Source organism: Lagenorhynchus albirostris, chromosome 9, assembly GCF_949774975.1.
Source record: "Lagenorhynchus albirostris chromosome 9, mLagAlb1.1, whole genome shotgun sequence".
Taxonomy (NCBI): Eukaryota; Metazoa; Chordata; class Mammalia; order Artiodactyla; family Delphinidae; genus Lagenorhynchus; species Lagenorhynchus albirostris.
The window spans coordinates 79,814,152-79,838,482 of NC_083103.1; the positions used below are offsets into that span (position 1 = coordinate 79,814,152).

Genomic DNA, 24,331 nt, shown 5'->3' on the forward strand with positions numbered 1-24,331 from the left:
TATTCTCTCTTCTAGCATATTTGATCAGAGCTGTCAATAAATAAAATTGTATTGCCTAGAATTTCAGGCATGAATACTAATCTATGAATTTAATTTAATGTTCTATCAGAGGACCCTAGGAGAATATGAAAACTTTGGACATCTGTTGAGTTACTAATATAAAACTGGACACATGCACCTTTCAGGAAATAAAATGAAATTCTTAATGTATTTGCATTAAAATACTGTTTATATATATATGGCTAGCATGATTTTTGTACATGAAAATCCAGGTTAGCTAAATAAACTACTCTACATCCTTCCCCGTTTTTCCTCATACTTTGACTCACACACTAGCTGGTATTTCCGATAGTAAAATTGATTCTTGCCACAGAATACATGTCTCTACTCCCTTTCCCCAAACTCAAAACCACTAAACTAAATAAAGTGGCAGAGTTTCATCCAACCCTGTGCCGCTGTCATCCTGTCTCCAGTGGGATGATGATGAAGACTGAGCTAGGAGCAAAAGCAAAATTTCTTGCAGAGAGAAGAGCTCTCTTCAGTTTTTGCGCCCCCACTCTCACCGCCCCTGCCCCCCACCAACACGTCACACACCAAACTCTATAGGAGTGTAGCCCCTAAACTGGTCCAGAAAGTGGCAGACTTGTCACTATACCCAAGGCCTTCTAGCTTTCTCTCTGATAAACTATGATACTTGCAGCCCCCCACCTGCTGGGAGGAAAAGTCTCCAACTCCCACAGATCACTTCCCAGGAATCCTTACAAATGCTACCAGATTGATCATCTGCCTTCACATGATTTGAGATGGTTCGTAATTTACTGTCCAGCTGAAAGCACTCGTGTTATGAAGGAAAACTACATATGATCTTTAAATCTATTATTTTAAAATATTTTTGGTCACTTTAATGTACGCTTTAGGTTCAGGAATTATTTGGGGGGGTTTGTTTCCAAATAATGAAATAAAGTATTGATTATAAACAACTGAGCTGATAACACTTGCCCACCAGCTGGGGTGTCCATCTAGAGGGGAAAAGGTGTGAGGGTGGACATAATGTTATTGATTCCAGGTCCGCAAGGAGAGAGAGGCTGTGTACTCTCCAAAGTAAGGAATGTCAGAGGAGAATATCTTTCATTAAAAGGCCTGCAGGGAACAAACAGTCAAACAAAGAAGCAACAACAGCAGCAAGAAAACAACAAAACCCAAGTCCCACTTAATTTCCGGTTTCCGGTGGCTTCAGGAAGGGACAAAGTAAAAGCCTGTTTTCAGGGAACAACATTCTAAAATACTGTTTATTTTAGAAAAACCAGGCCTGCAGAAATCACCCAATCTTGTCACTCCAAGCAGCTGCATGTGTTTGGGGAAGTAAGTTTGTAACATTGTGCACCTTTTAAAACTGTAGTTGAGTACTAAATAATGGAGTAGTTTTGTTCATAAGCAATATTTATTTTTCATGAAGATAGGAGGCATATTACATTTGTTATAGAAAATGCTACAAGACGAAAAAGCTGCATGTTACTGATATGACAAAAAACATGAAAAATTCTACTTACAAAAGTGCTCTGCCCTATAAGAACATATTGAAAAGAAGGCATTATTCCAGGTGTGTGAGCCATGCAGAAATGAGGATTTATTAGGATTTATTTTGAAATGTAATTTGTACGGTGAGCTTTTTATCCCTTTGATGGCAGTGAAACAGATTTATTGGCTACATGTTAGAAGTGCAATAGATAACAGATAACCAAGGGAGAAGTTTTAATAAAACACTCAGGAAAGAAAAAAAGACGTGAGTGAATATGCCTGCTTACATTTCAGCTAATAAATAAAAAGTACAAATGGGGCTTTAACTGAAAACCATCCTGGTTATTGCAACCTGGAAGGTTTATTGAAAACTGGGTAGAACACTCTAATTCTTCATACTTACGGCTGAACAAGCTAGAGTGATATAACACAAATTTGGGTTTTGGTACAGGAAGGCTATGTTTTCATTGGAAACTTGTAAGAGGCATGAAGGGGAAGAGTGGTTCCTGATTACTAGAGGGTCTGCCTCAGCTATTTCTGATTGTGATCTGGGATTTCGGGCAACTCAGCAATAGAGTATTTTTACCAGTCATCCCCCGAGATAAAAACACTGGTCGCTTTCAGGGAATTTTTGAAGGAACATCTTCAATAAGCATTGGCCTTTCAAAGAGCTGAGCAGAAATGAGCTCCTAAGGATGGTTGAGAACTTGGTTCTGAAAGCACCACGCTCAGAAATCCAAGTATATTTAGGCCACTCCTCTGACACTGGGACTTAATGAGCCCCAGTCACATAGCCCTCACTCAACCTGGCTGTAGTCAGTAGGGCCCTGGACTCAGGGAAGAAACTGGCTCTCCTATTTGCTTTCAAGGTGAGAAGAAAATTGTCATTCTCTCTGAGCAGCCCCTGAGCTATCTTGATTTCAGTGTCACTCTCTTAAGAGACATGCTTTGGAGAATGATGAATCACATGCTTGGAGTCAGTCTCTGAGGTCTTAACAGACATTAAGGAGCCGGGGAGGAAAAATTACTCTAAGTACCAATAATAACCCCCAGTGCAAAGACTACTTCCTATTGTAGAGCAGGGCCGAACTTGTGCACCCACAATTTCCAGTGTGGCTTCTTAGAACAAGCTCCATAGATTTGGAAAGAACCAGAGACCCCAGATCTAATTTCACTTAGTTCAGAAACAGGAATTCATCTGAATTGAATGGTGAGTGAGTACATGATTAGGAATCTACATCAATAAAACTGGGTTGTTTTAATACACAAAAGCTTCTAGGCTATAAATAGTCCATAATGGCTTGCCAAATATAAAATGTCATTGTAAATCCATGTCTGTATATTGAAGAGCCAGAAACACAAAAGCAAGATACGTAAAATTAACTTGCATAATTTGGAGAGTATGTATCCATTATTAAATATGGATCCCATTCAAATATTCCATCTGATTCCCAGTTATGTTAATATTTCAATGCTCACTTTTTTGACTTTCAACTGCCCACATTTTTCAATGAACACTATTTTGAAAGGCTCATGCAGAGTCCTCATGCCATTCTCCAAAGGAGTTACTTCCGTGGAGAGGTTTTTGAAAAGAAACAATTCTGCTATAGCTTATAAATTGTCTCTTATAGAACTATAATAATAAACCTTGTGAGAATTTTTTGGAGATAGGTGTTAATGAATTTGCATGTGTCAGCAAGACACATAAAAAGAAGCCTTAATGGCTTTATTTCTAAAGCACTTATATTATTATGACATGCTTTTGGAGACAGGTAATTATTGTCTATATAGCCAAGTATGTAGTACATCTCGTGAGAAAAATGGTTAGGAATGTGCTTTTCCCAGAAGCCATATTTTTTCTTTTTTTATAATTAAGATATATGCATAAGAAAATCTCGTTTATTGGTTTTTAATATACATGGTGCTCTCTTTAAAAGAGCAAGATCCAAAATTGTTTTGTGATTCAAAACTTAAACAAATTCATCTTCCAAATCTTCAAAGACATGTTCCATGTATTTACTATGTCCCTTATTTTGTCAGATTTTAAGGGTCTAGGTAATTAAACCATATGTAAGCTCTGGTGTACCTGGTTATATATACTGAATAAACCATATGATCTATTTACACAGAGACATGGATATATATACATATATATCCTCAGACACTATTATTAAATGCAATCCTATATTCTTGGATATAGAGATTGATGATACACCTTTCTACTCATGGCACTAACAAAGCTAGGTTGAAACTCAGCAGCCACTTGTATTCATTGCTTTGCAAGCTAATAGTAAGTTCGGTTGCTGGTGGGAAAGAGGTCCCTTACCACACCCTCCTTAAAATAAAGGTTCTTTCGTGCTTAATGTAAGTATGTGCACATTCTTTTATCGAGGTGGTCTTGAGCTGCAGATACAGTCGCACCGCTCATGGTGATCTAACTGGATGTCAACGAGAGCCATGTGCTTCGCTCTGCCCCTCCTCTTGAAATGGCCAGGCTCAAACTTTAACACCTAGGACAAAAAGCATTTCCTGTTAGAAAGCACCTGGAGTATAACTCAACTACATACCACTTATTCTCTTTATGACAACTGGTTCTTAAGCCTTTGAGGATCCAATGAAAGCTATATGCTTGCTCTTAGATTGCACACATATAAATATTTTTACAGACAATCATCAACTCCTTAAAGTAATGGAGTTCACTGATCATAGAGTAATGTCTCCTGCATTACCTACCTGCAGTACCACGATGACTTCAGGTGTCTGAGCAGGTATTTACTGAGAGCTTTCTAAGGGGCTGCTTTGTGCCAAGTGCTGTCCCAAATATTATCATAAGGATTCTTCTAACCAAAGCATGTGTTATGGATAAATATAATACTGAGCATATTATTATCTCTTTAGACAGGACAACGAATAAAGTCATGAACATAATATGCTGGTATTGCTAAATGTTTGCTTGATGTAAAACATTTTGCCCTGACGAAGGTCATTAGTGGCCATAAATAACTGAAAATGTGTGTATGTTCTTACATATTTGTTAAGATATAATACCTATTACAATTCGAAACAGATCATGCTCCACTAAGATCTTTGTACATTGATACCTGTATAACAGTATGACATTTCTTGAATTAATAAAGTATATCCTTAATTTTTTACATTAATAGGTTTAAATGTAATTTTTTGAATTATTAAGTTTAAATAGGAGCTAACTCTTCTTCCCTAGTGTGGCCTTCACTGAAGTCAATATTTGCCATCATATGCACAAATACTGGTTTTCTATACACTCCACAGTCAGTTTAATTGCTTCTTGTTTTATATTCTGAAGCTCCTGTTAGCCTTTATTTTTCATTTTGTTCTACTTTCCCTTTTAGACTCTAAACTCTGCATGACACCACATGCTACACGTATTATGTAGCATTTTATGGTTTTCAAAGAATTTGCACAGATGCACTATTTCGTTTGCCCTCAGACAAACCTTGTCACACAGTAGAGAAGGTATCTTTATTCACAATTTATAGGCAGGAGAACTGAGATTCCAAAGGAGGCCAGGGGCCAGAGTCTTCTGGCAACCTGGAGCTGGAGCAGGGCTTTTGTCCTCTAGGCTTCTAGCACACTCGAACCCAAGGACCCAACACCTCTCCAATGTGGTTACGATTTCCTTTTGTGTCTCAAAGCTGTGTCAGGCACACATGTGAACTGAAATGGGGACCTGATGCTTGGTATACGTTGGTCCTAGATGAAGATTAGATGCTTTCAAGGCTGTATAACTTTTCATGGCATCCCCACAAATTTTTACTATGGATTGTCTTCCCAGCAATTTTCTCATCCTCACATTACCTGTTTCAAGTCATAAACAAACCAAAACCATCTATTAGGACACTAGGCCTAGAGTCCTCAGTCCTCACGTGTCCCCTTTACTTTAGCATTTAGCCCTGTTGTTCCATAAGAGTTCTGTGGGGCAGGTCATTTGTTCAATGTTCAATAAAGCTAAGGAGCCTGGACTCTGCTAACACAGAGTGAAATACCGAGTCCCATTTATAGAAGAGCTTCAAAAGAATATTGTGAATACAAAACTGGGGTGGGTTGGGTGGGAAGGAATGCCCCAGGAGAGTTCATGAGGGAGGCATAAAGACTCAAAACTACTTGATTGTAGTAAAGGTAGTCCAGATGCCAGTTTTGATAGCTACTTATCTTTTTTACCTGCAATTCTACTGCACTTACACTATGTATCACATAAGTTCACATGACGTATAATGCTTTCTCTCTATTAATTGTATTACCAGTGCCTTGAGGACAAGGATCGCAAAAACAATCACTAACATTATTGAGTTTTTACTAGATGCCACACTCTGTTGTGACTTTGCAATTATTAAATGTTTTGGATGTCACTGCAATACTATGAGATAGGTACTTTTCTAATTTTGTTCCCAGATAAGGAAAGAGAGAGATTAAGGTTACAGAGCCAGTGACTGGTGTAACCAGTATTTGACTCCATGTGGCCTAACTAGTGCCCTTACCTGGAAATTGAAATTTTGTTTGTGCAGGTCAGCAGCATGTTGGGAACACAGTAGCTGCTAAAGAATGTACCTGGGTGAACGTGGTGGGTGATGCTGCCAGTGCAGAAGTATGGGCATGTATGTTCACGGTGTGTCCTCCCTGCATCTCCTCTACCCCAACCTCCAACAAACAGACGGGGCAAAACAAAATAAGCCAAGAAATAAAGCAGAGGCCAAAATGAAGTGGCCTATGCTTTGCATCACTTTTAAGCCTTTCACGATTGTGAAATAAAATTTCAAGTATCGAGAGCAGAATGGCAATGACATTTGCCTTTCCCTGCTCCCATGTGCTCTCCTGCTGGGTCTCTAAAGAAAATAAAAGCTGTTGTGTCTCTGTGAAAAAAAAAGTAACCAAAGCAATGGATGAAGAGTATATTGCATTTTGGGGTATTAAATACCCTGCCCATGACAGATATGAAAGCCCTATTGTGCCGTATTTGGTCAAAATGCCTTGGAAGGGGTTAAGGGTTGGGTTCCTACAACTTTGCCAAGAATTTCTCTAATATTAGTCACTGTTGTCCAGCCTATAAACCAGATTTGGGAGTTGGAATATTCAGGGTAACAAAATGATTCCTAAGAAGCTGAGCATATGATAAATATTCTCTGTTTAAAAAAGACCATTATCAAAGCCTAATATGTTGCCATGACTGATATCTATAAAATCAGCGCTCTGTTGATTTGCTTCCTCTTTTGACGACAAATGAAAGTGTGTGCTTTGGGATGAGAGCAGAGCCTGGCCAGTTTTTCTAACTGGTCTCCTGATTGTTCAGGGATTTTCCCTGTGTTTTATATTAAGCCTTGTGAGCACAGTATATATGTGTTTTGCTGATAAGAGGAGAAAAATGAATTGGCAGACACTTTTCCAGACAAGACAGGAAAGCGTTGTTTGAACAAAGTGGAAATTGGACTGCTTTACTGGCTGATCACAGCACTGATGTTCAAAGCTTTCAGACCATGTAATAGTCTTAGGTTCAGGTATACAGCATTGAAAGGAGGAAGAAAGCAAAGCTGATTTGAGAGAGCATGAAAAGTTAAAAGAAAAATGAAAAGCCTTTATCTGAGAAAGCAAACTGTCTATGGGTTATCTGGTCACCTTTAAAGGAAAGGAACCATTGAATTAATTACAGCTGCCAAAGGACACACTAATAGGTACCATCACAAAATGCTTTCCTATTTTCTGAGCTTTCATTTGCAGCTGCAAGCACACACACTGAAATAAAAATCCATGGAAGAGCAGCCAGCCATTTCTTATCACCTATGGGTGAAAATGGCAATCTTGGCCCTTCTCCACCATCTGGAAAACCACAGGAAGCCAAGGAAAGTTGACTTTTACTAAATGCAGAATGACTGAGCCAGCAGCTTTCATACCACTACACAAAATCAAAGATTCTCAGTTTGCAAATTACCATAACACAAAAGATATTTAACTACGGTTACTCGCCTTGTTGCCGATAAACCACTGAATGAATCATTGCCGAAAAGCTATTACGCTAATAAAACAATACTAGGCAGAAAAGCTATCTACCAAGTTGAGTTCTTGTTTACTGGGAATATAAAAAAGGTTGTTAAGGCCTTGACAGTTCTCAAATTAATGGCTGACATAGGAACACAAGTACATATTTCAGGACACATGCATTGTATAAACCTGAATGATTAAGAGTTTATTTAAGGTTCTACCCAACTCCTAAAGCAGGTAGCATTCAGTACACATAGTTTCTTATCTTAAGAAAAAAAAAGCTTCAAAATTTTTTCTTCCATTTTGATTTCTTTCATGCTTATAGACTTTATGAAAAATGTTAAGATTTTTAAGGGCTGGTAGTCAACTTTTCTGAAACCCAAAGTGACTAAAAGCAAAAATACTTTGAGAAGGGATAACATTATTTTCTACCTGGGTCATTGCTCATCTTGCAGGTGATAGTTTCAAGGGAAGCTGAGACATAGTTCTCAATAAGAAAGACACAAATAACAGAGTTCAGCACTGTTTTGCTGACAAGCTAAGTATGAAGGTGACCAAAGCGGGGGTTATACTATGGGTCTATACAATGCTCATGAATTTTCAAAATGCAATCTTGACCTCTAAAAGTAAGTGAACATTTACTTATAATTGAAATTTTCTGTGAGCACTTTGGGGTGTATTTAGCCACAGTTCTACCTTCAGAGAACTAAACAGGTAAATGATTTTGACAGCACTTTAGAGGGTTAATGACTACACGTTCAGCCCACCAATTGCAGAAAACATAATGGAAGCCTAGCTGGCCACCAAGTTTCAAAGCACTGCATTAGCATTGATTATCATTCATGTCACAGATAGGTCTTTGTCTACCTGGGGAGTATCATACCCCAAGGCAGGTTTGCTAAACTTTGGCAGGAAGGCCTAATGTGAAGCCAGAGCTCCAAGGGAAAGGATGTATGCACTTTATAGTACTTAGAGAATCACTTCACCAGTGAGTCATTTGGGTCATAAGGGAGTCAGAACTGAGAAGGCCCAACCACATTCTCAGAAAATTCCACCCACATCTGTCTAGTGCTTTACAGTCTTCAGATGCTTTCATTCTACCAGGATCCCCAAGAGATAAGTAGCACAGGTATTACTACCGAAGAGCAAATAAACTTTTTTATAAGCATTCTATAAACAGTAACTGTTCCAGATCATATATCTTTGTTCGTTTGCATTTACTTAGCACTTCAACCACCAATTTGTTTACATTCCTAACACAATTTCAGTAAAATAAGATCTAGAGAGTAGGTGAATGGATATCATATAATTTCAGATCTGTCTGGGAACTCAAAATTGTAGGTTATCGTGGGGAGTAAGTGAGCAAACTCAAGGCCCTGGGGAGTTTTAAGTAGCTGGCCCTAGGTGGCCTCCCATGTGAGCCCACATCTTCTCTCTTGAGTTGTGTGATTTTTTTCTCTATTGTCTTGTCTCTTCTAAGAACACACAGGAAAGGCCTGCAAGAGCGTTGTCTCATGGTCTCACTCAAAGAGGGAGAAAGGGGAAGAAGCAGGGAGACTCTATATAAGCTCTAGAAATGCTGTTTCCAGAAAAAGAATAGAAAAGAGGTTTTCTTGACTTTTGTTATGGTTAGTTATAATCATAACCCCAAAACTCATTGCCTTTGCCATAGAGTAGAAACCTTTTGAAAAAAATTGCTTTCCTGTCTCACTGGTTTCAATTTGCAACTTTACCGAAATTTGTTTCAATGATAGATGCTTAAAACATGTAAAAATTAAAAGTACCATTCTTTTATCTCAAGTCCAAAGCTCAACATTTTATTACCTCTAGTTAATCTTTTGTTTCATATATATAAATATCTGCTTACGTCTTCTAACTCAAACTGTAATGGGTAGCAAATTTTTAATATAAAATTCGTATACTTAAAGTAAAGTTAAAATAAAAAGAATCCTCCGAAGTCATTTTTTCAAGCAACAGGAATGATTCTAGATGTTGTAAATATGCCAGACACAGAGATGTGTCTAGGCTTATGCTGTTCAATATGGTATCCCCTAGCCATGTGTAGCTACTTACATTAAATTAGTTAAAATTAAATAAAATTTAAAATTCAGTTTCTCATTTGCATTACACACATTTCAAATACCCCATAACCACATGACTACCAGATTGGATAGTACAGATATGGAACATTCCTATCACTGCAGAAAGTTCTACCAGATAGTGCAGGTATATCAGCATTGTGACGAAATCATGAGAGGAAGGACAGAGAAAATTAACTTCTATCTTTCTCTCTCTGTTGCCTCCTAAGGTTTTGGCTGTTTACTGAATGGATATAGCCAGGAGACCAAACGATAAAAAAATAAACCAGTAAATATTAATTTAAAAGGTCACCATATTTTTAGGAAATATCCCTTCATTACACATTATTAAGGAAAGATAACTAAAATAATAGCATCCTCTAATTGTCTACACAATATGTTTTCTGGAACTTTCCCTTTTTTAAGAATCACTACCAAAAGTATTTTTTTATACCCTACATATTCCAAGAAGCATAGAAAGGTTAATAGGAAAAAGGAAAAATACTTTAACAGGATACCTACAAAGTTTTGAGAACAGGAAATAATAAGATGGTAACATTTTATTGCACAGTGAAAAAATGCTCAGAGCCCTACAGGAGAAGTCGCATGACCTGGGAAAAGAGCAATGATATTAACTTACTTCTATTTATAATTTCTAATTATTGGTAATTTTATAATTATACATTTTTAATTTCTTGGATTTTATTCCTTAAATGTTGAGCTTTGAAATATCTGTGGAGTCATACAGGCCTGCTTATGTGACAAGTTCTAGTCACCCCCTTAAGGGTGCTCATCTCTCATGAAAACTCATTTCACATTTCATCAGTTACAACCAGGAGCTGGGGAAACCAGTTTCTCATTTCTCTGAGTTAAGAATACAGACATAGAACTAATAGAATAGAGGATAAGGATTCTTCCCTAATGAGACTGAGCTCAAGCAACCCCCACTTCTGCAAATGGAACAAGCCTCCTGCTCTTTTCCACAGGGCACTGGACAGAGTGGTCACTGTGACACATTTCAAAGGTATTTTAGGAGTTTGGGGGAAGTGTGCCAGCTGTGTGTGTCCCAGGCATGCAGTTACTGACAAAACAGGTATGCTGTTTTGTCCCTTTGTCCAGAACTCAGCAGAGTGACTTTGTACAGAGCTCAGCAGACTCTGAGAAGTAAAAATATCATGACATGTTTCAAAGACATGATTTAGACAGCAGTTTCAAAAATATGCCAACATTTTAGACCCACTCATGTGACTGAACAAAGAGATCAAGGGCTTCCCCTTCTAGATATTAATTGTGAACAGAAATTTACAGGTAACAGCTACTGTGTACAGAGACGAGAATAGACCTAAGAAAAGGACCCTTCAGACTCCTTCAGAGTTAACTGTCTGGGAGGTGAGGGTCCTTTTGGGTGTATGTTTAACTCTGTGTTTCTACAATAAGCAATTTAAAAAATCAAACTGCAACTTCTATCTGAGCAGAGAGTCAAGATGAAAATAAAGCATCAAAGGCCTGAACTCACATATTTTTCCTCACAGTTAAGACTATGTAGAGATCTTGTCACTTCCTGGCTTATTTTAACTTGAACCAAATTACTGAATTCTGCATTTGTCCTCCGGGTATGACTCAACAATACAAAATTCACGTTCTTAGACACAAAGGACAAAGTCCAATCTAGAGTTCATCAGGTCATACAAAAATAAAACACAATGAACACAGTCAACAGCATTCTCTGGATATGAGAACAGATATTTTTTTTACTTTGAAAACTGTGGGGTGGAGTAAGAAATTCTTGTGACTAAGAAAACCAGCTCTATGCAGGTCTAAAATCGTGTGTCCCTGTCTGTCTGAGGTAAGCAGAGTTATTATGGTCTCCAACCTCCTGCATTTCCCAAGTTGAAAATACTGCTTATGACGTATCCCTTTTCATTTAGCTCAGAAATTACCTCCTAACTTATTGTTTTATTGTTTTCAGGATAACAAAATGGTTGTATAAAGCGGGAGATTTTTATTTAGGGAGCACCATCTATTCCTTTGTTTTGGTGGATACTGATGAAAAGCAACTCAAACAATAATTCCTAACAATAGTGTTTGCTTCATATTTTTTTTATATATATATATACATATATATATATTTTTTTGGTCTGCATTGGGTCTTTGTTGCTGCACATGGGCTTTCTCTAGTTGAGGCGAGCCGGGGCTACTCTTCTTTGCGGTGTGCAGGCTTCTCTCTGCAGTGGCTTCTCTTGTTGCGGAGCATGGGCTCTAGGCATGTGGGCTTCAGTAGCTGTGGCATGTGGGCTCAGTAGTTGTGGCTTACAGGCTCCAGAGTGCAGGCTCAGTAGTTGTGGCGAACGGGCTTAGTTGCTCTGTGGCATGTGGGATCTTCCCAAGCCAGGGCTTGAACCCATGTACCCTGAATTGGCAGGTGGATTCTTAACCACTGTGCCACCAGGGAAATCCTTTAGTTTATATTTTAGACATATTTCAAAAAGATGTTTCACATCTTACAAAATGCACTTCATATGCACCGTTTTATGTGATTCCCCAGAACCATCCTGTACGGGATTATCGGATATAATTTCTTAGTCCTATTTCACGCACATGAAAACCGCATCTCTAAACTTTAGTGACTCACAAAATCAGGAAGTAATAGGGTTGCCGTCAATTTCAAGAGCAGTGCTAACTCCCCTGAAGTCCACTGTTTCTTTAATCTTCAATAAAGTGCTATATATTTTTAACAAAGAGAGCACAGTGTTACTAGTGATAAGAATATAGATTTTAGAAACAGTTGATCAGTTTAGGTCCTGGCTCTGTGAGTTACTGACCAAGTCACGCTGGTCAATCTACTGCTGGTCTCAGTTTACTCATCTATAAAAAGGGAATAAAAATAGCACTCTCCTGTCAGCATTGTGGAGAAACTGCCAAGTAAGCTAATGATTGCTTACAATGATGTCTGGTACACAGTAAAGGCTTACATGCATTCCTTGTTATTATCATCAAAGTTTACTGCTCTCCTTAAATTTTTGTTCCTCTTATATCTTTAGGTTTACTTTTGTTTATTTTTGCATAATTTCAGAGCTGATTCCTCAGAGCACTCATTCATATTTAGGAAAAATTAGTTCTTCTGGAAGAAAAATATTTCCATATTTAGAGAATGAAAAAGTCTCCAACAATGTATCTTTTCTGACAATTTATATTTTGCTATCTTTACCTTGCTTCATTTTTCAATGACTTGATTGAATTAAAGTTTGGCTCTTAGCATTTTCTTAACATAACCTAGATTTGCAGTCATACACTGTAAATGAATCCCATCATGTTTTTATAAGGAAGCCAAGTAAGCTCTCAAATTACTGCATCATACATTTGACTGTGTATACTAACAAGACTGTTGTCAACCCACATAGTATATTATGAATAAGGGTTAGAAAAAGGAAACCCTTCTTCAGGATACACTCTCCCCAGGGCACCTAGCTTAGCAAATTTAGCTTGAGTACAATTTCCCAGTCATCCCCGTGGGAGGTGCCCCTGTGCAGTGAACAACGTGAACAACCAACGCAATGGCCCTGTTTCCCAGCAGCCTAGAGATTACAAGACTTTTGCAGCTGAAAAGGGCTAAATGCAGCACTGCAACAAAGAAATCTGAAAACGGCATACCTCGTGATACTTCTTCACAGTTTTCCCTGAATTGCACGTACAGGACTTCCAGCTGACAGTTCCACAGCCACAGTTTCCCCCACAGCGTTGGACGAGGAGGCAGCGTGGAAAGAAGACCACATTGGTCACCTTCAGCTCCTCTCTCAAGTTGACCGAGTAATTCCTGGGAGTGCAACTGTAACGCTTGACGTCATCATTGAGCCTGTCCAGGTCAACTGTAAGAAACACAGCATCGTGTAAGCAAGTGCACAACTATGGCATACACACTCGGCACACATTTTTGCGAACAGGCTGGGAAGATTCTGTGAGGACAGCCTTAACCCAGGGCTTGAATCTATCCTTGGGATCTCCCAAACACCAAAGATGGAAAATCTAATTTCTCTTTTGATCCTATCTGCCCTTCAAAAAAAAAAAAAAAAAAGTCAACAACAGCAAAGAAAACAGAAACAGAAAACAGAAAACCTTCAAAAACTTAGCTAAATCTATATCTTGGCTCAATTTTCCTTGCACTTTTTCAATGCAAAAAAAAAAAAAAAAAGTTCCAAGGAAAGAAAATGTAACATTCAGCAATTTAAAATAATTGTCTTTGCTTTAAAAAATGTGTGTGTGTGTGTGTATCTTCTTGATTCTAAATAACTCCTGACTGTAAGCCATTACTTAAATACAATTTGAATTATATCAGGGACACATTAGGAAGAATTACTCTAATCGATGCACCTGGCAGTGAAATTTTACAAGTAAATGTGAGGAATAAAAAGGTTTTGGCTTCATTTTAACTCCGAGGTCAACTAAAATGTCAAAGGACATGGCTTTTTGGGGGTTGTGAATATGATGGATATTTGTGCATTGGGTCCTAGATGGCAGTATAGAATACTGGTTAAGTGCTTGGGCTCTGCAGTAAAGCTACAGCTGCATTCACATAATGGCTATGCCTCCTTTTAGTTGGAAAGTTACTTGACTGCTCCAAACCTCTGCTTCTTCATCTATAAAATGTAAATAGTATAACTTTACTTATTTCACAGCAATATTTGAAGTATTGAATGCAGTATGCCTGGTATTAATTAATGCTGGTTATCTTATTCATCTTGATTCATTTTGATTTTTCCTTCAATTTTTTCCTTTAAAGTCAAATGGTCAATAATTAAAAAAAATTTTTTTTTCAGATCTTTCTCCTCTATTTCTCTCTTTTGGCCGTTATTCTATGTAAATGATTATCTGGGGGGGGTTGGTTATTGGGACTTCTATGAATTAAGAGCATCACCCTAAATTTTCAAATTTTAGTCATTAATATTTTACTTGAGTTAAATTTGTATTATTGTAGTATATAAATTACATTTTAATTTGTGGTCTCAAAATCCATCTAATCACCCATCTATTTGGCATCCAAATTGTCTGGCAGGTGAATGTACAGACTATCTTCTCACAAGAATGCAGTTATAAGAAAGTCCTTTGTCCCCCCCCCCCCCCGCCACCTCCGGGTTCCACACCATTTCTGAGTGCATTTCCCGTGTCACCAGCCAGGCCACCACAGAAGGAATCCCACAAACGTTAGGCAGTTATCATCAGGCTTACTCTGGATTCTAGCCCCATTAAATGTCTTAGTCCTAAACCAAAACTGCTTGAGGAACGGTAAGGAGTGCTCTTTTGGGGTAGAGGTCAAAGGCTAAGGATGCTGTCAGTAGAATGCATCTGAATGAAACAGAGAAATAAAAGAAGGCACGAGTGGGTGGAGAGTCCACTTAACCCCATGAAGTCAGCTAAAAGGCTGGCCATACGGTCAATGACCCCTTGAATAAGGAATTAAATGGCAATTGGACTAATGCTCTGCCTTGAGTGCCTTTGATTCTCAAGGGCAGGGATTTTCCCTCAACTGTTATATGCTGAGCCCAGGACACTGTGGGGGCTGAATAAATGCTAAATAATTACTGTGCATAATTTATTGCTTTTTTCCCCTTCCTTTGTAAAGACATGTCATAAGTTTAGCTATAATCAAGCCAGATTTAAAGTGAATGAACTCTGTCTTGGGAAAGGAACCATTTTATTGCTGCTAAAGCCCTGAAAATAACTGCAAGCAAAGCAGAAAGGATTATGTAAATGGATTAAGAAGTGCACCAATCATCCATTACAAGTGTCACCTTGAGATAAATACTGATGCTGGCTGTGCATTACTGGGCTATGGACAGGGCTAATGCAGAGGGCCAAAGCTGCTGCTTGTGATGATGGGAATATATTTTGTCTAACACCTATTAGCAGGAAGGGGTTGTGGCATGTGGAAGGCAGAGAGGGATGGGAAGGAAGTGACAGTACTGAGTGTACTTGAGTTCAGCCAGTCCTCTGCTAGGCATATGATACATAGGACTACCTGTCGTTGTTCCCCACCCTCTTTTTTTTTCGCCCACCCTTTTGAGATGTGTATTACTCACTCAAAGTGAATACTAAGTAGGAAAACTGGGCTCAAAGTCATTCTCTCTTTTGCCTCATGGTCTCTGCCACATCAGGCAGAGTGGGGGAATGGCAGGCAACCTTATAGCTGAAGGAGGAAGATCGACCTTCCTGGCACTGTATCAAGCTTTCCCGTATGGCATTGTGCTAGGACTGGGGTGGTAAATGGCTACACCCTTATCTCCAGAATATGTCCAAACCAAACTACAATATGATTCCCTTTGGGAATTCAGCTAACCCCCAAAGTGCTGTCAACAAATCAGGATAGGCATGTATGCCTTACTCATCTTGGAAAAAAAACTCTTCACATTGTATAACTGTTTTACCGACTAGCACTGGTTATTTCCGTTTCCTACCTGCCATGAAGAGATTTACGATGTTGTCAGTTTTATGCATCAATTCACTGACGTGACTCAGAACTGTGACCCAGTATGACTGCTGTAGAATCCAGCTGCCCTGCTTATCAGGGGATTGAAACCACGAAGGCATTCAATTTAGAACGAGAACTAAAAGATTCTTCAGAGTGGATGCAAATAACTTCAAAGTGCCACTGCAGACTTTCTGCAGGGGATGTTGAATTTCCAGTCAAAGAAGACTGACTAGGCAGTGCAGCAGAGCAGGGAGCCAGACAAGGGAATGAGTGGCAGTTAAGACTTCCAGTGCTCTGGTCCGAAGGGAGGCTCTGGTGTGAGGGAGGCAGGCTCTGGTGTGAGGGAGGCAGGCCAAGCAGTACAAACTCAGAGAGGGGAGCTGCCCTTTCCATTCCCGCTTCAATCTCCACAGCAGAATATTACAGAGCAACAAGGACGTTCCAAATTTCATTCAAAGGCTCATTAATTGCACCTAGCTGCCCTTATTTCACCCAGGTGTACATAATGTTATAATCCTTCTTTTTACGTCCTTTTGAATTTGAGTCTTGCCTTCTCATGTATTTTTGACATTAGTTATGTCTTTGGGCTGTGTACTGACAACCTGATGGAAAGGCTGAGAAGGCTCCACTGTTGTCAGAGCCTTCCTCTGGACATGGTAATTCAATATGGGCCACTGCCTAGAACCTCAGGGAGCACCCTTTTTTCTGCAGCTCTGGCCTGAAAGTGCAGCCTAGTCACAGAGGTACCTGGGCTGTGGTAAGAGCTCTAGGATCTGAGCACTAGGAAAGGGATGTGTAAAGCAATGGTACATTGGTGAATGCACTCACTGGTTCAGTTTCTAATCCATTCAGGGTCAGGTTTGGGAGGAAGGAGAGTCAGCCTGGTCTTTTTTATATTGACCATCTATATTCCTAAGTATCAGGTAGCATGAAAAGTTCTTCACATATACAATTGCATGAAATCCCCATAAATGCTAGGAATTACATACTATCATTACCCTTACTTTTACACTTTTACACTTGAGAAAATTGAGGCTCTGAGAGGGTAGGGAAAAGAACATGTCCACAGCCACATACCTAGTCAGTGGTAGAGCCAGAGTCTGAATTCAGGCTTTTTCATTACTCTTGCATTTCTGAGCCCAGGTCTAAAGAGTTGAAGGAGGGTGCAAAGAGCAGATTCTATGAGCCCTGATGGAGCTTTCCGTCTAGAGGTCTACTAGCTGTCAAATGACCTGGCTTCCTAGGTGCGTTGCTAGGCACTGACCTGTCACTTTCAAGATGCTGTCAATTACATATACCCAAGCATGTACTCCTGGGCACACACATTCATCTATCGGATTGTACTGGAAATGTACACTGGGTTCTTGCAAATAAACCAGGCTACTGCACAGAACGTACTTTTTTCTTTGGTATTGAGAAATACAATGAATTTCATATTTTTTCACCTGAAATGAGAGGACTTTTGTCAATTCATGGTCTTCACTTTGTCCTCATCTCTCCTTGCATTCCTTCTTGCCCTTATCTACCTGTAGTCTTTGTTATGAAAACCAATCGGAGGTCCACGTAAAGAGTTGGATGGGCTGATAGCAACTGTTTTCAGGGGGCAACAAATGATAGAACCCTAGAGATTCTTTCTAGAGGACAGATAAAGCCAATATTATATTTCACATGCTTGGCAAACAGCATAGGTGGTGATCAGCTTATGATAAAAATTTAAAAGCCTTTTCTAAATTAATCATTTCAATTTTTTTGTGAATACAAAAATTCATTGTGAAACAAAATAATGTCCTCACACTGAATTTAAGAAAACATTTTTTTTTTCCTTCCCATGCATGTTTGATTCACAGTTTGTTTTGTTCAATAGAAAGATGGTTTCCTTGGGTCAGTCTCTTCTGGTGTCAAGTTTATTGGTTGGCTTTCACTGTGCTGGCCTTTCATCAGTCTATTCTGTTATGTGTGTCACCAGTCTTTTTTCTCTTTATCTTCCTGAATCTGCTAGTGTTCAGTTAAACTTCTCTATATTCTTGGAGCTAGCCAGTAATCATTTTAATACAAGCAAATTGAGCCTTTACAGGCTAAAATTCTTTATGAACTCTCTTAGCAGGCACTCACTAGCAGCCTCTATATCAGTGCAGGTTTGGCAATAGAAGAGCAAGTGCTTGAAGTAGGGCCATGCCTTTTCTATTTTTTATTATTTTTTTTTGCGGTACGTGGGCCTCTCACTGTTGTGGCCTCTCCCGTTGCGGAGCACAGGCTCCGGACGTGCAGGCTCAGCGGCCATGGCTCACGGGCCCAGCCGCTCCGCGGCATGTGGGATCTTCCTGGACCAGGGCACAAACCCGTGTCCCCTGCATTGGCAGGCGGACTCTCAACCACTACGCCACCAGGGAAGTCCCATGCCTTTTTTAAAACCATGCTTTTGTCATTCTAGTTTACCTTCTCTGACATCTCAGTCCACTATGTCATTTTAATCTTCTAAGTCAAGGGGCACATTCACCCTACATCTCCTCTGACCCCTTCACTATATACTCACCACACATTCTCTGCTTTCTATTATAGCACTGACTTTGTAGACTTTGCTTTATCCTTTTCTTTATTTAGGTGTTTCTTGTCCACTAAACCATAAGGTCCTTGAAAGCAGAGTTAATCGTCTTTTTATCTCCCCTCTCCTAGTGCTTTGCCCCTAGTGGAAGGACCAAATATAGGTCATTTAAGTCCACCTCTCCTAAAACCATTTGGTTTCAACAGTTAGAAGCAGCACACTGATGAAAAAACTACAACATTTTTTATTTTTTTGTAGTCTAAGCACACATGCCATTTCAGGATATTTGAAATAACTAAATCCAATAAAAAACAGCTGGAGTCACTACAGCTCCCCAAGACAAACATTTCTGATTTTTCTTAAATATCTATCTTTTGTGGGATACCCATAAACTTAAAGTCAAAATTAGAAAAAGTTCAGGCCATTTATAGACCACTAGTCAATCCAGATTTCATTTGCAAGGAATAGGTACTCAGTAACTACTACCTAAATGAATCAAACTACTGATGGTTGTTGGGTTAGAATTGAAAAACTAGGGTTCTAGAACCAGCTCTATCAAGGATGAACTGTGATGCACGAAGATTGGCACCAAGACCCATGGGCTCTAGCAGCTGTGCCACATGGGGTAAAGGATGCCATCCAGAAGGCTGGCTCTCTGATACACATCTCAAGGTGCTCAGGAATATGTCTTTTGCCAAATGGGGAGTAGTCCCACAATCTGTTATGTAAAGTGCTTTATTATAAACTTGACCTTGATGTTACAACACTAGATTTATGGCACTTTATATGGGGGTGGGAGGTAAGGGGAATATATAAATAATTGTAGTATTTTTATACCAAGCAACTAGGGGCTCTCAGCTTTCTTCAGGGTTCATAAATTTCCCAAGAGGAGTCTGCTCCTCTTTATGGACATTACAACCTCACTGTGATTTTCAGATTCCCTCTTCTATAAATTAGCACATAATTGTGAAAATGGTTTCCACATTTCAACCCCAATTTGCAAGTGCAAATAAGTCTGGAAAGAACAATTATCTTATAACTTTTAATGAGGGAATATCAGGGTATTTTAAACTTAAAATCATGAATCTCATGACTCCATTTGCTGGTTTAATTTCTGAAGAATGGAAACATTTACCACTTGTATTTATAGAAATTAACCTAAATCACAGTAAAATGTTCCCACTCAGACAATTCCTAATTGTCAGGGTTTAAAAACATTGTTAAGCGATGAGTGAATGGAAATTTACTGAGCACCTACTCAAGCCTCATGGAATTCTCATAACAAACTGTTATCTTAGAGACTACTATTCCCATTTGATAGATGTGGAAACTGAGATGCAGAAGAGTTGAATGACTTGCCTACAGTCACTGGACATATAGTAGGCACTTGACAAATACTTGCTGGAAAATGAATGGGTGAGTGCAAGGATATCTGCAAGGCATTGGATTAGGCCTGAAAGCAGCTGACACTATCATAAGGCAATTCTCTGAACTCTAGGGGGATGTATGAAGTACATCTATGCAATGAAAAATAAGAAAACAGGTTAGGAAATCAAGGAGATCTTTCTCTTGTCTCTCATTTATTAGACTATGAGTCTCTGAGCTTTACTCATTATTGGTTCCCCCACAGCATTGACTTTGCAGTCAACACACCCAGGTTCATGTCATGGCTCTCTACTTTATAGCTGTCGCTGAACCTTTCTGGATTTGTTTCTTTTATTAGATAAAATGGGAATAACAATAGTCTTCTCCTGCCAAGAAATTCATTGAGCTTGAATGAGTTAAAAGTGTTTGAAGCAAGGTCCAGACTCTAGCTCTCAGTAGGTATGCCTCACATTAACCTTGAAATGAGTAAAACAGATCAATGAAGTAAGGTTAAGAATAGAATCACCTAAACCAGAAGTGGCTAAGATTCTGCAATTGGTGATCACTAAGGAAAGGAAGGTCATGTCCACCTTGATCGAAATGTCAGAAAACAATGATGATGTGTTGTTTTTAGTTAAATTTCATGGGACGTAGCACTCAACACAGTCCTTTGCAAGTAGACACTTAATGAGCCAGATGTTCCAGCCCCAGCAGTTTCTGCATGAATGTGTGCTCTAGGAAGGGTATGCTCCCTCCTTAAGTCCATAGGGGCACTGAGCACAAGGATGCTGCAGAGGATTCCCAATGCTACACAGGTAAAAATGGGTACAGGAACTACAAGGCAAACCCATTCATCTTTAACAAGAGTGACTGTTGTGGAAAAGGCACATTTGTCCACCCAGACAGTAAAAGTTACCTACGGTTTTCTACTGCAAAATGGATTTCCTAAGCAATGTGCATTTGAATTATATGCCTAGATGGGAGGAATAACTTTGATGATGAGAGTAGGCTTAGGATATCCACAAAGATAGACAGCCACTATAGGAGAAAATCAGAGGCTGCAGTGGCAGTAAGAGAATAAACAACCAAAAAGGTCCTTGTCCCTGTGCTGAGATTTTCTTCAAACATTTTATGCGTGTGCCCTCATAGACACATGTGACACTATAAATGATAATATGGTTTTATTAATGCTTGCTGGCAAACTGAATGAGTAGGGAATCTAGTTATTTACAAATCATATGGGTTATAAAGAGTGGCTAAAATCTAAAAAATAAGCTTTAAAAAGGAAATGTCCAAAAAGCAAAAGGGTGCCAGAAATTTCTGGGTAAATATATCATAGAAAAGTTTAGTACTTGGCAATTATTTTGTAAACTTTTAATGAGTTTACTGATTATACAGATACTTAAATATGACAATATTTGGATACTCTGTAGGAGGCTCTCCAGATTACTGATGCTTATCTAAGAGCCTTACAAGGAAGAGAGCAAGGTCCACAGAAATACCTTGGTTCTGTGCAGAGTTCTGTATTCAAGTAATAATAATAGCTAGCATTTATTGAGGGCCCACTAGGAGTTGTATACTCTGCTATTATTAATCCTCACATGACTTTGCAAAGTTGTTATAATTAGAGTCATTTTACCAAATGGAGAAAACACAGGCTCAGAGGTCTGCACATAACTCTCCAAGGCCACCATTAGTACCTGAGTTAGAATTTTATTATAAGCTTACTTGACTCCAAAGTCCATGCTCTTTCCACTATCACATTCTTTCTTTTGCTCTATTTCTATCAAATTTATGGTAAACAATTTTAATATTGATAAAGAAAGCTTTTACTTGGTACATACCACATGGTTCAGGAAACTCAGTGAAGCTAACCCTTATTCAACACAAGAAATTAGAAAAAGAAATCCATTTGATTTAACGTCTGTAGTACCTCTGTTTGTTTAATTTACCAATAGATAGTTACAGAAGGATATCTCAAGAGTGACTTATCTGATTCATCACTAGCGTCAGACAAGGGCTTTCTGCAAATTCTCACCCAGATATCAAATAGGCAGAGAGAGAAATTTGTAAGCATTCAATTTACTGTGACTTTAGGTCACTTCTAAAATATGTTCATATCTTAATACACTCTGAAATTATTTCCTACATTCTAAATTGTTTTTTAATTATTTTTATGGGCAACTTCTACCAAATATTCACAAAAAAGAACATTTATAAAAAAACATGTTAAGCAACAGATATCATGAGGTGTATCTGCTTAAATTTTTAAGTGTACAGTATTATTAACCATGAGCACAGTGTTGTGCAGCAGACCTTTAGCAATTTTTCATCTTGCATGACTGAAACTTTATACCCATTGAATGACATCTCCAGAGCAAGATTTGGCTCTTTCTAGTTAGTATGACAAAGGGCATGACAAAGAAACAGCAATAAATGACTAAGTTAAAAATAAAAGATATTTGTATCTAAGAGAATTTAGAACCAATTCAAACATTTTATATGAAACATATTTATTTCATTTACTCATCAGCTTCTTATGACAGTTGTTTACAAATAAACAGTTTTCAAATTAAAGAATCAAGTGTTTTAGATCTTACAGCAAAATAATGTCATGTAAGAAATCACAAATTGATATTAGATCCTGGAAAATGGGTTGGTAACTGTCCCAGAGTTACAACATCTAAGCATTTAGAGTCTGTGAAAATCATATATTTCAAACTCCGTCATTTGGACTCAATTTAATTTCAGTATGTTTGCTTCACTCAATATTAAATTACTGATTTTTTAAAGAGGAATGCACATCAAATTTGGCCCCTGCATCAAAAAATGGCAACTCAGGGGCTTCCCTGGTGGCGCAGTGGTTGAGAATCTGCCTGCCAATGCAGGGGACACGGGTTCAAGCCCTGGTCTGGGAAGATCCCACATGCCACGGAGCAACTACGCCCGTGAGCCACAATTACTGAGCCTGTGCATTTGGAGCCTGTGTTCCGCAACGAGAGGCCACGACAGTGAGAGGCCCGCGCACCATGATGAAGCGTGGCCCCCGCTTGCTACAACTAGAGAAAGCCCTCGCACAGGAGCGAAGACCCAACACAGCCAACAATAAATAAAAAATAAATAAATAAATGGTGACTTGCTCAACATTAAAGAAACAAAAAACCCAATCAAAAAATGGGCAGAAGACCTAAATAGACATTTCTCCAAAGAAGACATACATATGGCTAAGAGGCACATGAAAAGCTGCTCAACATCACTAGTTATTAGAGAAATGCAAATCAAAACTACAGTGAGGTATCACCTCACACCAGTTAGAATGGGCATCGTCAGAAAATCTACAAACAACAAATGCTGGAGAAAAGGGAACCCTCTTGCACTGTTGCTGGGAATGTAAACTGATACAGCCCCTATGGAGGTTCCTTAAAAAACTAAAAATAGAATTACCATATGACCCAATAATCCCACTACTGGGCATATACCCAGAGAAAACCATAATTCAAAAACACACATGCACCCCAATGTTCATTGCAGCACTATTTACAACAGCCAGGTAATGGAAGCAACCTAAATGCCCATTAACAGACGAATGGACAAAGAAGATGTGGTACATATATACAATGGAATATCACTCAACCATAAAAAGGAACGAAATTGGGTCATTTGTAGAGAGGTGGATAGACCTAGAGACTGTCATACAGAGTGAAGTAAGTCAGAAAGAGAAAAACAAATATCATATATTAATGCATATATATGGAATCTAGAAAAATGGTACAGATGAACCAGTTTGCAAGGCAGAAATAGAGACACAGATGTAGAGAACAAATGTATGGACACCAAGGGGGGAAAGCCAGGGCGGGGTGGTGGTGGTGGTGGTGGTGGTGGGATGAACTAGGAGATTGGGATTGACATGTATACACTAATATGTATCAAATAGATAACTAATAAGAACCTGCTATATAAAAAAATAAAATTAAATAAAATTTAAAAAGAAATGGCAACTCTGGGGAAAATTGTATTTTTGTCAAGCATTACTGTAGTTCAAAACTATTAAGTTGGAGTGCCTCAACAATTATATCCATATTTTAATCACAACACAAACTGGGAGAACAGGTTTTCTTCTTGCTGTTATGTGTTGGATTTTTCTATGGCAAACACACCATCATTCAGGAAAGTCAAGCTCTCCTGGAATAAGTAAAAGACTGCATCTCAGTTACATTGTTAATCTCCATAAATGACCACTCAATTAATGCCCAGTCTAGTAGAGTTTAAGGCCGATAGTTTTTCAATGTAGAGATGTCACATTTCATGCTATATACTTGAGTAAATATACATTGCTACCAAGTTCAAAGTATT

The 24,331-nt window shown here is 38.7% G+C and overlaps 1 protein-coding gene across 2 annotated transcripts in view; it reads right to left on the reverse strand.

Moving 5' to 3' along the window:
- Window positions 1–1,422: 1,422 nt before the first annotated feature.
- The window catches only part of PDGFD (platelet derived growth factor D), a 235,907-nt gene continuing 212,998 nt past the window's right edge, over window positions 1,423–24,331 (reverse strand). For both annotated transcript variants that reach the window (XM_060157930.1, XM_060157928.1), the window contains exons 6-7: window positions 13,260–13,474; window positions 1,423–4,028 (exon numbers count right to left, since the gene is read on the reverse strand). In XM_060157930.1, the coding sequence (XP_060013913.1) occupies window positions 3,903–4,028; window positions 13,260–13,474 (341 nt within the window). In that variant the 3' untranslated portion in view covers window positions 1,423–3,902. The remainder of the gene's footprint in view (window positions 4,029–13,259; window positions 13,475–24,331) is intronic.